This window comes from Indicator indicator, chromosome 23 (assembly GCF_027791375.1).
Source record: "Indicator indicator isolate 239-I01 chromosome 23, UM_Iind_1.1, whole genome shotgun sequence".
NCBI classification, from domain to species: Eukaryota; Metazoa; Chordata; class Aves; order Piciformes; family Indicatoridae; genus Indicator; species Indicator indicator.
The window spans coordinates 12,200,545-12,214,737 of record NC_072032.1 but is presented as its reverse complement, the minus strand read 5'-3'; the positions used below and the strand labels follow the sequence as shown (position 1 = coordinate 12,214,737).

General features: G+C 46.1%; 1 protein-coding gene across 1 annotated transcript in view; it reads left to right on the top strand.

The window, feature by feature from the left end:
- The window catches only part of SLC4A11 (solute carrier family 4 member 11), an 83,823-nt gene that overhangs the window by 37,056 nt on the left and 32,574 nt on the right, over positions 1–14,193 (top strand). The window contains exons 5-8 of the mRNA XM_054391680.1: positions 707–938; positions 1,573–1,635; positions 2,180–2,261; positions 10,905–11,028. Of these exons, the coding sequence (XP_054247655.1) occupies positions 707–938; positions 1,573–1,635; positions 2,180–2,261; positions 10,905–11,028 (501 nt within the window). The remainder of the gene's footprint in view (positions 1–706; positions 939–1,572; positions 1,636–2,179; positions 2,262–10,904; positions 11,029–14,193) is intronic.

Genomic DNA, 14,193 nt, shown 5'->3' with positions numbered 1-14,193 from the left:
TAACAGAACATCTCAAGGCCAACAAGTCTGGGATGGCAGAGGGAACCATCAAACAGCTGAGACAGTATCAGCCTCTGTGACAGCATCTTCCCCCTGTCATACTTTGATTCTAAATGTTATGGACAAAGGAAGAAAACTTCCTTGGGAATGGGAACAATAGAATACTTAAGAAGAGTCAAAAAAGAGGTGATGAGCTGGCTGGCATTCCTTATCTCCCACTACAGACCCCCCCTAACTGGGAACCCTGGCCAGAGACGGTTCCAAGTTTGAGAACTAGGTTAGGTGACTCTGAGGTGCATGCTGGTAATTGTTCATGCTGCTCAGCTCAATCTATTTCTTCCAGATAACTTTTCCCACATTTTTGCAAAGGTCTTGAATTATTTAAACCTAGAGAGGCTGTTAAATGCTACCTTAAGCATTTTTGCTTTCAGGCAAATGTATGTGCTTTATCCTGAACAAAATCCCTAAATTTTTTTAGTTCCGTTTTCTGTCAGGGTATAAACTGTGCCTAGACATTCAGCTATGGGCAAATGGAAACCATCAGAGCATGAAATTCCTTTTCTGCCGTGGGATCTGAGTGGTCAAAGTGATTCTAGGATTGGTTGAGTGGAAGTAACCTCAGCAAACCTGCATGTGAATGTGACAGATCCCAAGCCTCTGCTGTTAGGTAGTGCATCCAGCTAACACTGACCTCTTCTTAATGCAGTACCTGAAGTTAAAGAATTTTGAGGAGGAAGTCAGAGCCCACCGAGACCTGGATGGGTTCCTGGCCAGAGCCAGCATCATCCTTGATGAAACGGCCACCTCCTTGGATGATGTTCTTCGGGAGATGCTGAAACACTTCGCTGAAGATCCTGAGAACACAGAGCCAAGCTGCAACTTTGAGAAAATCATGAGCACTTTATTCACAGATTCAGGGACCCCACGGGAGGGGAATGGTAACCAGCTCTTGATTTCCTTTTGCCTGAGGGTTCCTGTTGTTGTCCTTCCCATTGGTGGTGTGTTGAGCACTGCTGTGTGGTGCCCCGACCTGCATGTGCCATGTGGTACTGGGGTTTGTTTTTCCATGTCACTCAGACTGAAGGGTCTCACATCTCCAGGGGTTTTGTTTTGGTGGAGTCTTGCCCCTGTTTCATTAAAATGGCACATGGTGGTGCTCTCTGGGGTGAGAAGTCTGCAGCACTGGAGTCTTTTGTCTCTTTGGACCCATTAGGTGTGCTTGTCCACAGACAAGTCTCTGATGCTCTTCGCTGAAGAGACACTTGCCAATGTCCCCTCAAAAGTGGCTCTTCTGCCTTGTGGTTCTCCATCTGAATTCACACAGGCTGGGGAATTTTGCCTGCTTTGAATGAGCAATTAACTGGGGAGGGCTGAGCCTTTGTGCTGCTCCCAGCCCACTGGAATGGATCAGAGGCACTTTGTTTTCCTTCAGAAACTCCACTGGACAGCCCTAGCCAATGCTGTCTGCTCATTTGCCACCTTAAGTTATCAGCAAATGTTGTAGCATAGTCTAAACCACTACTTTTCAGCCCAAGATGTCAAGAAGCTTAACTAAGCATTGTTTCTCTGTAGGCACCCATGATGTTTCAGAGCCAACAGGAATGAATATACAAACATGCACCTCGCACCTCAAATGTAACTGTCACAGCCTGAGTGAATTTGTTTAACAGATATGTCAAGTCCTGAGCATGTAGTAAGCATGGTCATGCTTTGGTTACTTCTTGCTACCTGTCTTAGAGCTTTGCATTTATAATCTCTTTAATGTAGGCTTTCTGCCAAGAAAGACAAATGCAGCAGTGCCATAAAATACTGTGAGAACGTTTAATGAGGAAGAAGGGGAAGAGAGGGCAAGGGATTGGGAAGATGCTGCCTCTTCCAGTCCTCTGTGTGTGCTGAATAGTGCTGAGCTAATAACCTAATACTGCAGTAGGTTGATGTTGGGAGGAGGAAGTAGTTGCCTTTCCAAGCTGTGAATAGTTAAAGGACAGAATTCCAAAGCACCAGAAGAAATGTTTCCATCTTTCTCTGTTGTCATCTCCCCACCCTTGCATCACTTCACTGTGCAGATAAATAAGTATGTGTGCAGTTAGTACTCAGCTTCCATTTGAAAGGAAATGTCATTTGCAGTTGTAAACCAAACATGGACAGCCTCTAATGTTTCCCTCTTTTCTTTTCCTAGTTCACCTCTTATCAGATACAATTCAAGGGGTCACAGCAACAGTCACAGGGGTGCAGTATCAGCAGTCCTGGCTCTGTATCATGTAAGTACCTGGGGTTAGATTAGCAGAATCCAAAACTGCCAGAACTTGTAACTTCTCCTGCAGCTCTTCAGACTGTATGCTTGTAAGTCAAGATGGTGATGCTGTCTCCATCCATCCTGGTCTCAGCAGTGAGATGCTTCTCTTTGCAAAATGACAAGCAGTAGCCTGGGCCCAGATGACAGGACATGAAGCTCTTGGATGCTGTTGAAATCTGGTGCTAACAAGCTAAGAATGTTGAAAAAAGAATCTTAAAAGTCAGAAAATAATACCAATTACTGAGAAATGTTAATGAGAGGAGCTTCTGAAAGGGACAGACAAACTTGTTCTAGGACTGTTTTGCCTGCCAAAGTCTGGGAACTTGGAGCAAAGGATTTCTTAGGGCCTTTGATGAAAACATCTAAACTTTGTAACTGAAAACTGAAGTCAGAAATACCAACACTATTCAGACACTAATTAGTTTCTGACAATCAATTCAGAGGCTGACTAATTGTCAACATGGTTAAACATTGAGGCAGACCCTTAAGACAGTAAGGGCTCTACCATCTGAGATTTATGAGGCATGCTGATTTCACCCCAGCTTCCACTTGACCAAAACTGGGTTTTGAAATTACTGTCTCCATTCAAGCACGTAGGGTGAGCCAAACTGTCCCTTCACAGAAGGCCAGATCCTGAGTCACTGAGCTGGCCAAAGCAATGGGATTTGACTTCTGTCTCTTGCTTTATGCATATACAGTCTCTAAGTCTAGTTGTCAAGAAATAGGTTAATTCCCAAAGACATCACTAGGATATGCTGGATAGGTGCCTAAAGGCTTGGGGGTGCACCCACATTTTAGCCTTCACAGCCAGTTTGCTAGGACAACTGTCACAATAGCTTGCTTTCTACCAGCAGTTCTGCTCCTACCCTCTGATTATGGCTGGAAAATAGTCTAGAGTATTCTGCCTTGGAAATAGATGAGCTTTTAAAAACAAGACCCAAAGAAACACCAACAAATAACAAAAACCCCTCACCCTTGTTTCTGATCTCTCGTGAAAGAGAAAGATGGGGACTCTGTGCATGTCAGGGCTCTGCTCTGAAATAAGTGAGCTGGAGGATGCCTGTGCTACCTGTGCTGCTGCCAGCTCTGCTCTTGAGCCTGGCATGTACAGAGCAGCTTCCACCCAGACCATGAGTCCATGCAGTAAAATGATCTTTCTGCACTGATCAAGAGGGCTTTGGAGCAGTTTTCTCCCCTTTTCATGCCATAGGTAGCATGGCAGCCATAAAGATATGTACAGCCTCCTTGAGGAAGGGTTGAGGGTGGAAGCTTCTCCTGTGGCATGTGACATGGCTCCATGGAGGGCTGTGAAGAGTGTTGATGTAACAAAGCACTTGTGGAAGTCATGATACCAGTCCTGTGATTATGTGCATGAAACTGCAAAGGGCAGGTTGAGCCTCTCCGTAGAAAGTGTGCCAAAGCTTTAAATGCCTCCCTGTGAGTAATGCTAGCTTCCATGACAAGACATGAGTGGAAAAATAAGCTTACAGCCTGAAGGTGTCTTGTGCAAAACTTTCCTTGTTTCTTCCTATTGTTACTCTGAAGAGGGAGAAGAAAGTGGTGGGAAAGCAGTGATGAGTTATTAACTGTAATTATCTAATTATTGCCCTGTATTTCTGCTGTAGCTATTGTGCAACAGATTGTGAACCATATTTTTAGACCTCACATTTTTCTTGAAGCCAAATTGCAAAACAGCTTCCAAAATTCTGAAGTAAAAGGAATTTGTTGATGAAAAATTTTCCATATGAGTGGGAAGAACCTTTAAGGTATCTGCTGCTCTTTATCCTTCCATTTAGTCTATAGTCTTCGCTAAATTTGAAGTTAGCACTGCTGGGTTTGTGCACTTTCAGTTTTTTCAGTTCCTAATGGATGGGAGAAGCTGGAGTTTGATGACAGGGTTATATTAATGAGGAAGAGCAGCTCAGAGACATGGTTTTGGTAGTGTTGCTTCTGCATTGATTTTGAGGGGAAGTATTAAAGCTAAAGCCAGAATCTTAGAGCCAGGAAGAAAAAGCTTGTGTAGGATTTCCCTGAGTTGTGCAGAGCCTGGCTGCAGAAGAACATTCCTCTTGGTCACAAAAGTCTGGTTCCCTTTCTCCTCTTTCTCATCTGACTTATCTTCAGTGGGAAGAGCAGTGGGGAGAGCCTAGAGTGAAATAGCTCTTTTGCTTCTCCTGGAATTGGTATTGACAGCTCCAGGTCTACTGAACTGCCAGCAAGGTCAGATGGTACCATATGGAGCTGGGCTACAGCCATGTGACAGCACAAACCACTGAGGAATTGAATCTTTCAAGGTTTGAATGTTCCACTGAAGTCCAGGAAAACAACTGGTTTCTGATTCACACTAGGCTTTGGGGCTTTTTCTGTCAAAGATGACTAAAACCTGATCTTGCTGAATCCCTACCAGGGTGCAATAAGCTTCTGGAAACCTTGGAACTCCCTCATTAGGATTCTGTGTAGCTGAGAGTAGCACAGTACTGCATGCCCCACTAACCAGCAGCCTTCAGCTCTGGAAGGATGAGGGTTGCTAGGTGTTTGTGATGAATTTCTAACCAGAAGGCAAATCTTCAGAGTTACAGATCAGTTTCATCAGTCAAGAACACAATCTCATATGTTAGAAGCCACAGACATAACTCTTTCTTTCACCTATGCATAGCATTTTCCAAAACAGCAAGGCACAAACTGGCTTAGAGGTCTCCTGCTGCTTCACTGTGAAGCTAATGGCTGATTGTTTCATTGGAGAACAGGGAATGAGGGATAGCCAGACCTAGCCCAGAAAGGGGAGTGCTGAACTGTGCTCAGATTTGTTCAGTTATTTAGCATAAGGAAGCTATGCTGTTAATAGGAGCTTAGGGAGGTGCTTTGGTATCTGAGTGCAGCAGGTAGATGTACTGCCAGGATAGTGCCCAGTTCCACATGAACCACCTAGACCTACCATAATCCAGAGCCTGGAGGGATGAAACTGGATGCCTTGCATGCCTAGATCAGGAAGAGGGAGAAGAAGCCCTTGTGGGAGTAGTTTTGTTTGGTGTTGCACAGTTTTGTAGCTCAGAAAGCCCAAGGAAGCCCCTTGTGAGTGTCTTCATGATCCAAGCCCTATCACACCCAATTGCTTTTTTCAGTCTGACAAATGGAGATGCAAATGCTCTTTTATTTATTATTTTTCTGGTCCCTTGGAGTGCTAAGGATGTTGAAGTAACTGTTGACTGCTGGTGGATGTCTCTCCTTGATGTCCTCCTCAGAGAAATCCCAGCTGCGTGGATTCTTGAACAAATGCTCCCAGAGCATTCCGGAGAGAGGCAGATAATGCTTTCTTCCGCAGCTGAACCCTTAAACCACAAAAGCTGTGTCTTGGTCTGGACTGAGTAGTTGTAGAACCATTTCCTTTGGCTGCCTTGGTGAGGCACATGAGTTGAAAGACTTGCATTTAGTGCATTCAACTGATTTGCTAGAGCTGTTCCAATGGCAAAGAGGAGAGAAAAAGCTTCTCTGCAAGCAGAGGGTGGCTTAGTGGTCTGTGTGCTCAGTGTTGGTGTGGAATTGCTTACTCTGCTACAGTGCTGCTGCAGTGACTGAACTCTGAAAAGCCCAGGTGGCCTTTCAGAAGCAGGTGTTAGGAGGTTATTCTGGATATCAAGCAAGACTGCTCTTCAGACAGTGAAAGTTAAGAGTAGTGACTCCTGAGATGTGTAACTGCTGGGTGGGTGGTACATTGCTAATGGCTCTCGCAACAAAAACATTGCAAAGCGTCTTCCACTTGTTAGAATCCTCTTGAAGGAATATTACCCAGACTCAGAGGTTTGGGGGTCTATAGAAAAGCCACATTGCTTCTGATTTATCTGTTGAATAGATTTCAGTTAGGGATGCTCCAGTTCCTCAGAAGAGAGCCCTTTCCTTCAAAGAGCTATGGGAAATGGGAGTTCAACTGTTGAAAATAAGCATTCCTCTAAAGAATAATATTTGCAAGATTTGGAGCCTCATAAACAAGAACCACAACCATCATCTCTCAAGTGCTCTTTGTGTTCAAGGAACTGAAGTGCCTGTAGGCAGCCCTGTTGGTCTGTCCCTGGTTATGCTGGAGAGCTGAAGCTCTTGCAGGTGCTGTTATGAAGAGCAGTTCTCAAGTGCACACCTTTCACTGGGAGTTTGGGTTCCAAAGGGGAGATGTTGAAGAGCAGGATAACTCATTGCAGTGCCTGCAGCACAATTGCAAGAAGAGGATGTCTCCTTATGCATTGGCTTGTAGGAAATGCTTACCCCTAGAGAGATTAAGTGCCAGGGAGGATGAGTCTTCCTGGAGCCCAGCAAAGTGCATTTACCAGTCAAAATCATTTCCAGCTTGGAGTGCTTTTGTTGGGGGAGCAGCCTTGTGCCAAGCTGCGGGTGAGCTGGCCTTGCTGGTCACAGCTTCATTCCTTGCCTGCACATTCTGGTTTCTGAAAGCTTGTGCCTGGAGCTGCTCTGCAGAGGAAGATTTATTGGCCAGTGGATGAGAACAAGAAGTGTCATTGTTGTTCTGCATTGGGACAGGAAAAGGCTGGCTAGCTTATTACCTCTGCTGGGCACTTTTTCTTACTGTAGGGGATAATTTGTTTCTGAATTAACTTCCTGTCTTGCCCTGTTTAAAGAGGGTTCCTGTTTCTCTTGGGGCTCCATAGTTTGACCCTTTTTATGATTTGGTTGAGAAACGTGTTGTTGGTGGGATAAGATCTTGGGCGTGGGGCAGACCTGGAGCATGTGTGCCTCGGTGTGCCGGGGGAGCGCTGCCAGTTCTCACCGTCCCAGGGCCACGTTCACCGCCGCTGGATACACACAGCCCGCGGAGGGGAGGACGGCGGAGCAGGAATGTGTGCTAGGATTTATTTGCCCTTTTTATGAGCTCAATTATTGGAGGATCAAGATAAAATTGCTGAGAACACAACCTGGCATCTCATTAAATCATAGCCCAGCGTTTCCTTCTCTGACTAATACTGGGTGAAAACAGATTTTTCAGCTTTCTGGCCAAACCAAAGGAGAATGAAATTTAGCTCAAACCCAAACCAAAAGGGAACTTGGAGGCTCTGGCCAAACCAGGGTTGATTTAGAGTCAGCTGAAAATGTCTTGCTGGTTCTCAGGTTTTTTAGGAGCTTTGGCTATTTACCCTTCAATTATTTTTTTTTTTTCTTTTGGTAGGAACTTACTTGAGTGCTACTTGGAAAAAGTTGTTTCATTTCCAAAGTGACTCTCTCCTTGGCTTAAACTATGCTGAGCTTTACCTGCGGACTTGCATAACTTGGGCATCTTTTTGTGCATCCTTTACAATTATTTGCACAAGTCCAGGGACTGTGGTTTTGGGTTGTATTAGACTTCTTTCTGAGTTCTAGAATTGAAACAAAAGTGGGAGCTGTGAGTGCTACACCAGGGAATAGGATTTGAGTCAGCTAAGCAATGGCTGAAATGTAAAGAAAACCTCGAGGAGCTAGAAAGAGTTGCTTGGACTTGTGCTAAAAATACTGAAACACCATTTGTGTTGTTTTAATTTTTCCTGTAAGAAGGACACTGAGCTGCTACAGTATGTTAAAGAAGGGCAACAAAGCTGGTGAAGGGTCTAGAGCACAAGACTTGTGAAGAGCAGCTGAGGGAATTGGTGGTGTTCAGCCTGGAGAAAAGGAGGCTCGGGGGGAGACCTTTGGCTCCCTACAATTCCTTGAAAGGGGTTTGGAGCCAGGTGGGAGTTGGTTTCTTCTCTCAAGAAACAAGTGATAGGATGGGAGGAAACAGCCTCAAGTTGCCCCATGGGAGGTTTAGGTTGGGCATTAGGAACAATTTCTTCCCCAAAAGGGTTGTGAAGGCCTGGACCGGGCTGCCCCAAGCAGTGATGGAGTCCGAGTCCCAGTCCCTCAAGGGAAGGAAGCAACGTTCTCCTGACATAGAGAAACAGAAGGGTTTTGGCACGGCTGGCAGGAAAATTAGCTTGTGTGTTAACCATGATCCAATAACAAAGAGCAGCCTTTGAGAGCCAAGTGGTCCCCACCATACCCAAGAAGCTCCTGAGATGAAGCTGTAGCTGTGTGGACTGGCACTGTTGGCAGGACTGTCATCTCTGGAAAGCATGACCCTGGAGGTGAGCTGAATCATAACCCTGTCTCTTCAGGAAGAAAGATGGCTGCAGAAGATCCTGAAGTGTGTTGAACTATTGCATTAGAGAATAGACTGGTTCCAAGAGGCTGCTTCAAGGTGACATCAGATATGGAGCTAGGGAAGCAGGGCTCTTGTGTGTGGGCTTCCTTGCCTTGGGTAGGAGTAAGTTGAAATCTTGGTTGTTGGGGTTTTTTTTTGTTTGTTTTGGTGGGGTTTCATTTCTTGAATTAACTCAACTGGAATGGAAAAAGCCAAGCAGGTGCTGTTGAGAGATGGGTGGTGACTTGGACCTCCCCAACACATACAAACTGATGTTCATGTGTATACCTCAGTGTCCTGCCCCACTTCAGGCACGGTGGTGTGTGCTGGTGTGCCCAGTTCTTGCCCTGCAATAAGTCTTCTCTGACCATACTTGGTGCTTCAGGAGTTTCTTGCTAGGTTAGGTACTGTCTGGTAGACATGACAGGGAAGGGATGATGTCTGAGGAAGAGTTAGTAAGGCTCTGTGAGCAGTGTGTACCTGATACCTGCTTCTGGCCATCTCTGGAGTCAAAGTGATGTTCAGAATGCCCAGACAGCTTTCTTTTTAGAGCACTCTGACTGGTGAGGGCAGTATCTGAGGTATGAAAATGATGAAAGAAGGATCAGTTTTGTATTAACCATTCCCTGTTGGTTACTGGTTCAGGTGGATGAAGGTGTGAGGACTGAAGGTGGTGGATCACTTGAAGGTTATTCTGTTAGTCTGAAGCCCAGAGTTCGTGTATCTTCCCCACTGGCTTGTTGAGTGGTAACTCAAGGAGACTTGGATGTTGTCCATCCACAACAGGGTTGCCACTGAGGGCTTTGTCTTGCCTCTGGAAAGCAGTATTGTCTGTGACCCCTTGGAAGGGAAGGCCAAGGCTTGCTGCAGATCCAAAACTATGGGTTTAGCTGAGAAGATGGCTTGCATTCTACTTGCAATTACTTTAGAAGAGATTTATTCCTAACCTTAGAACCTGCCTTGATCTTCCTCTCTTCCCAAGCTGATTAAAGTAGAAAAATGCCAAGGGGCTGGGGTGGAGTGGAGTGGGAAATAAATGCAATACTGTCATCTTCCTCATGACCTATATCATTTTAATTAAGCTGTTTGATTGCTCTCAGACAAGTGCCTTTTGTCAGATTAATTTGTCTAAGTAGGCTGCTTCCAATCTGTGATCAAGGAAGTCAAACTCAGTGAGAAAATACTTGGTGGTGAGATTTTTTTGTATGAAAGCTATTAAGAACTAAATAGAAAAATCTCATGTGCTCTTGGCTAGTACATCTCCAGCCAGAGTTCCTCAGGAGCTGTTGCTGGAACAACTTTCAGGGTGTGAGAATGCACATGCAAAGGAAAAAAACGGGCTGGAAGGATGGACGAGAAGTTGAAGGTGGTGAAGCCTATCACTAGATGTACTAGATGAACTAGATGCCAGATGAATGAAAGGGAACAAGCAGTCAAAGTACTTTGAACCAGAGAAAAGAAAAAGAGGGAAAAAAAATCACTCTGAGGTAGGAAAAGACCTTTCCAGACCTCTTTCAGTGTCATTGGCAAACTCTGTGTAGATATTTCACCGGTGCTTTTCAGAAGAGCTGAGAAGTAGTAGGTGGCTTTAATGGGAACAAGAGAGCCTGTTAACCTCCTCCTGCCACTGCACCAAGCCAATTTGCTGCTTTTTTTAGTTTCCCAGCAAGAAAAGTGGTTACTTGAATGACAGTTCTGTTTAAGCATCCTGAGGTGGACACAGACCTGGTCTTTCATGGCTTCCAAAGATGATCCCTGTGTTTATTTCAAACAATTTGTTGGTAGTCTGTTGTGGGAGTCAAACAGCCATCACATGCCCAGCAGGGCAGGCTGGATTGCAGCCAAGGGTTTCCCTCAGAGCAGCAATCCTGCCTGCTACAGCCTTGGTAGATCTGGAGTGAGGAGGTCAGCTTGGTTTCTGTGCTAGAAAGGGGGAAAATAACAGCAGAGAGCAGATAGGGAAAACCATTCAGAGAAACCTGCCTGAGGCCAAAGAAGTGGAAATATGTTACTTTGGCATCTGGCCCTCGTGTTTCCAAAAGCACTTTGGGAGGTCAGGTGGAATGAAGTGGAGCATGAACTCCTCTCCAGTGATGGAGGTGGTATGTTTGTAATGAGAGTGAGTTTTGTAGGTATTTCTGTACTAGGTATGCTGCATTCTGTCTTTTGATTTCTTGGCTGTTAGAAAGCAGGTGAGGGAGCAGGAAGACTGCACCTTGAAATCCTGACCCTTAACTCCCATAAAGCTGGGAAGGGTCCACACTCTACAGGGAAGAGAGAGCACAAGTGGGCTAACAGTAACCCCAAGTCCCTGTTTCACGCTTCAGAAGTGACCCTTTTGCAACCAGCCAGCAAGAGTTTTGTGTTTCTCAGTTGCAATGTGTGTTTATGAAGCTTGTGCACCAGGAGAGGGGGTGCCCTGTGTAACGATGCCATCTTCCCTGACAGTTGCACTATAAAGTCCCTTCAGCGACGCCACGTTTGCATCAGCCGCCTGGAGAGGCCTCAGAACTGGGGTGAAAACTCCTGTGAAGTGAGATTTGTCATACTAGTCCTGGCTCCTCCTAAAATGGTGAGTGTTGCATCCTCGCTTGCTTCAGAGGGTTCTCCCAAGATTGTTTTTCCCTTGGTCTCCTTCAAGGGGGAATGACATCATTATTGTTTTTAACACGAGGAGAAGTGAGAAGGCTCTGGATCTTCTCAGCAGCTGTGAGGTCTGTGAGGGGTGGATTAGTCAGCTGTGTCCTCATCTCATACTGGAGAATGGCCTCCAGCCTGACTGGGATGCAAGCACAGCAGATCAAGCATCTCCACAGTCCTCATAGAGTTATTGCTAGAGCTGCAGCACTCCCTCCAGCTTTACCAGTTTAGCTGCTAGTCTTTGGGGTAAGAAATGCTGTTCCTGCTTAAAGCCATGCTCACGGAGGCTTCTTGCAAGTCTGCAGCTGATACTCCACTGCCAAGGTCTGTGTTGCTTCCCAGCCAACTCCCTTGGTGAGCCTGACAGTTATGCTGCAGATGTGGTTGCAACAGTTGTAGGTGGATTGATGTAACCAAGAGGAAGATGTAGTTTGAGCTCTGTTGCAGTATGGGTGAGACTCTGTGGGAGCTGGGGTGCACTTAAGGTCAGACAGTCCTGAGGCCCTCTGGGATGTTTTTGTAGCCTCTGGCACTCAAAGCTACTCAAAGGTTAAAGCTCACTCAAGTGTACTTACAGATTCTTTGGTTAGACAAGGCCAACAAATTGCATGGCAGTGCACATTAACTGCACTATCATGGGGGGCATCAAGGTCAATTGGGGATCCCCATCCTGTCTTCCTAGAAAGCACTGGCTGGATCAGCATGGCATGTTCTTCTAGCTAATGGCTGAGCAGTTCAAAGCTCAAGACCTTTTCACACTTAAACTGACTCTTTACACCTTGGGGCTACTAGGTCTGTGCTTCGGGGAGGTGCTGGAGAGGTTGGGGACCTTCTTTGGAACAGACTGTATCCTGATTCAGTTTCCTCCTCTTCAATGCTATCTGGGTGACCTTGGGACCTTGCAGTCTGTTCTGTCTCCACCACCACCACCACCCTTGTTTAAATGGAAATCCTGGTGTTTCCTTATTTCCCAGGATTCCTGGCAGATCTTTCCCAACTGAGCAGTTCAATGCTTCTGGCATAGGACTCAAACCCAGCAGGCTTGAAAACATATTGATGTTCCTTTAGAAAAGCAGCAGGCAAGCAGGGGAGGCTGTGCAGGGCTGCAGTGATCTCTTGCTCCTTGTGTGGCCATTGGCTTCTCTCTGGCCAGCGCTGGGTGAATGGCTCCGCATCTGCTGCTCTCCTCAGCCTCTGCACTTCCAGTGGACAGCAGCAAATTGAGGAAAGGGAGTGGAGGCCAAGCAGAGCTGTAGTTGCCAACATGCTTTTTATTTGAAATGGCTTTATCCACCCAGCTCCAAGTACGCATTTCTGGTACAGCAGTTAAAATAATTAACCTGCTGACAGTAACAGATTAAATGAGCTTTGCGGGGGGGCTGACGGAGGGAAGAAGCCCAGAAAATGGGCATCTGTTGTGCTGAGGAATCCAGATCTTTGGCTTTCTCTAATATGGAGGATGGGGAAAGCCTGGAATTCTCTTCTTCTAAAATGGTCATCTCTCTCCGGGAAAGCCAAGAGACAGAGAAGAAATGGGTAGCATCAAGTAACCCCTCGCAGTGTCCAGCCCAAGTGCCCATGCTGCTTTGAGGTGGACAGAGAAGCCTCCCCTGTGACAGTAAATCCAGGCTGGCTCAGTCTGAAAGGACCAAGCTTACAAACTGCAAATGCAGCTCCCACAGCAAATGATCTTCACTTTAATCTCGCACAGCATCACAGAATGCATCAGGTTGGAAGGGGCCATCGAAGGTTATCTTGTCCAACCCCCCTGAGCAGGGACATTTCTACCTTGATCAGGTTGCCCTATCCAGACTTTTCTCTAGAAGCTGAAATTGAACCTGCCCTAGCAAGTGTCTGAAAGGACATTCCCTGTGATGGAGGGGAGGTGGAGACAGGGCAGTGTGAGTTGCTGGTGCAAGTGTATAGACTTAGCGATGGCTCTGGGACTAGTGCAGTGCCACCCACATGCCCATGCCTCTGTGTCAAGCAACACTGAATTGTTTGGTTGTGTTCTTGAAGAAATTGTTCATCTGCTTTGTTATGAATCATGAAAATTAATTCAGATCAATCACATATGCTCGCTACTACTTTTCACAGTAACACAAGGAGCTTGGAGGCTCTCCAAAGGAGGGTGGTTGTTTGGGTGTCTCTAACAGTTGTCACATGAACATTGAGTATAGCTAAGGCAACTAGGTTAAAACTTTGCATCAAAAGGAGCTCTTGGTTCTACATAACTTTGCTTTGACAAGTATCTTACCTGCCCTGACTGAAGTGGTACCAGCAGTTGAGCAGATCAGGGTTCTCAGAGCTGCGGTGGGTTTGTGCAGGGATGGGCAGCCCAGTGTCCTTTACTGTTGCCTTTGTATCTCATTTCCAGGATGTATGGAGCAATAGGAAAGCAGACTTGGATACTGTTGAAGCTGGACTCTCAGAGATCAGGCTTGTGGCTCACAGAAACATTAGGGCCTGCAAATTAGCACTTGTTCCTTTTTGATGTTTGCATGTCCCTTGTCCCTTCCAAGCACTTAGTGAGGTTAGATTCCTGCTTGTGTGCATGTGTTCAGCAGCTTCTTCCTAAGCTTCCCTCTGTGCCAGTAGTTACTTAGCTGAGAGCTCTAAATCTCCCTTGGTGCTGCCAGAACTGCCCTGGAGGGGCCACCCACGTTGAGTTTTAATGCCTGGAAAACAGGAAGAGCCCATGAAGCAGATGTGCACAGTAATCTCAGTCTTCCAGAAGAGATGTCAGGACACTTCTACCTGCAGGAACCTTGACTACAGTCTCTTTCCACACCACTAGCAGTAATGCTGAGGTGCTGTAGGATAGCAGAGACTCTGTTTACTGTTGAATGGAGACCAAGGATAGAATGTGTGCTCAATGTGATTCAGCTTTGGATCTAGTCCTGGGAAGCTGATCAGGTTAGACTGATCAGTTTCTGGTCAGGACATGTGTAGAGATGGCTTCACAGGACCCTGCTATGGTTGCTGCTACTTATATGCAACAGCTTCCACCTGTGTCCTTCTCCACTGAGTGTCTCTGGGGTCCTGGAACCAGGCAGTATGTTCTTCAGATGATGCCTAATGGGGCAGATCAATGATT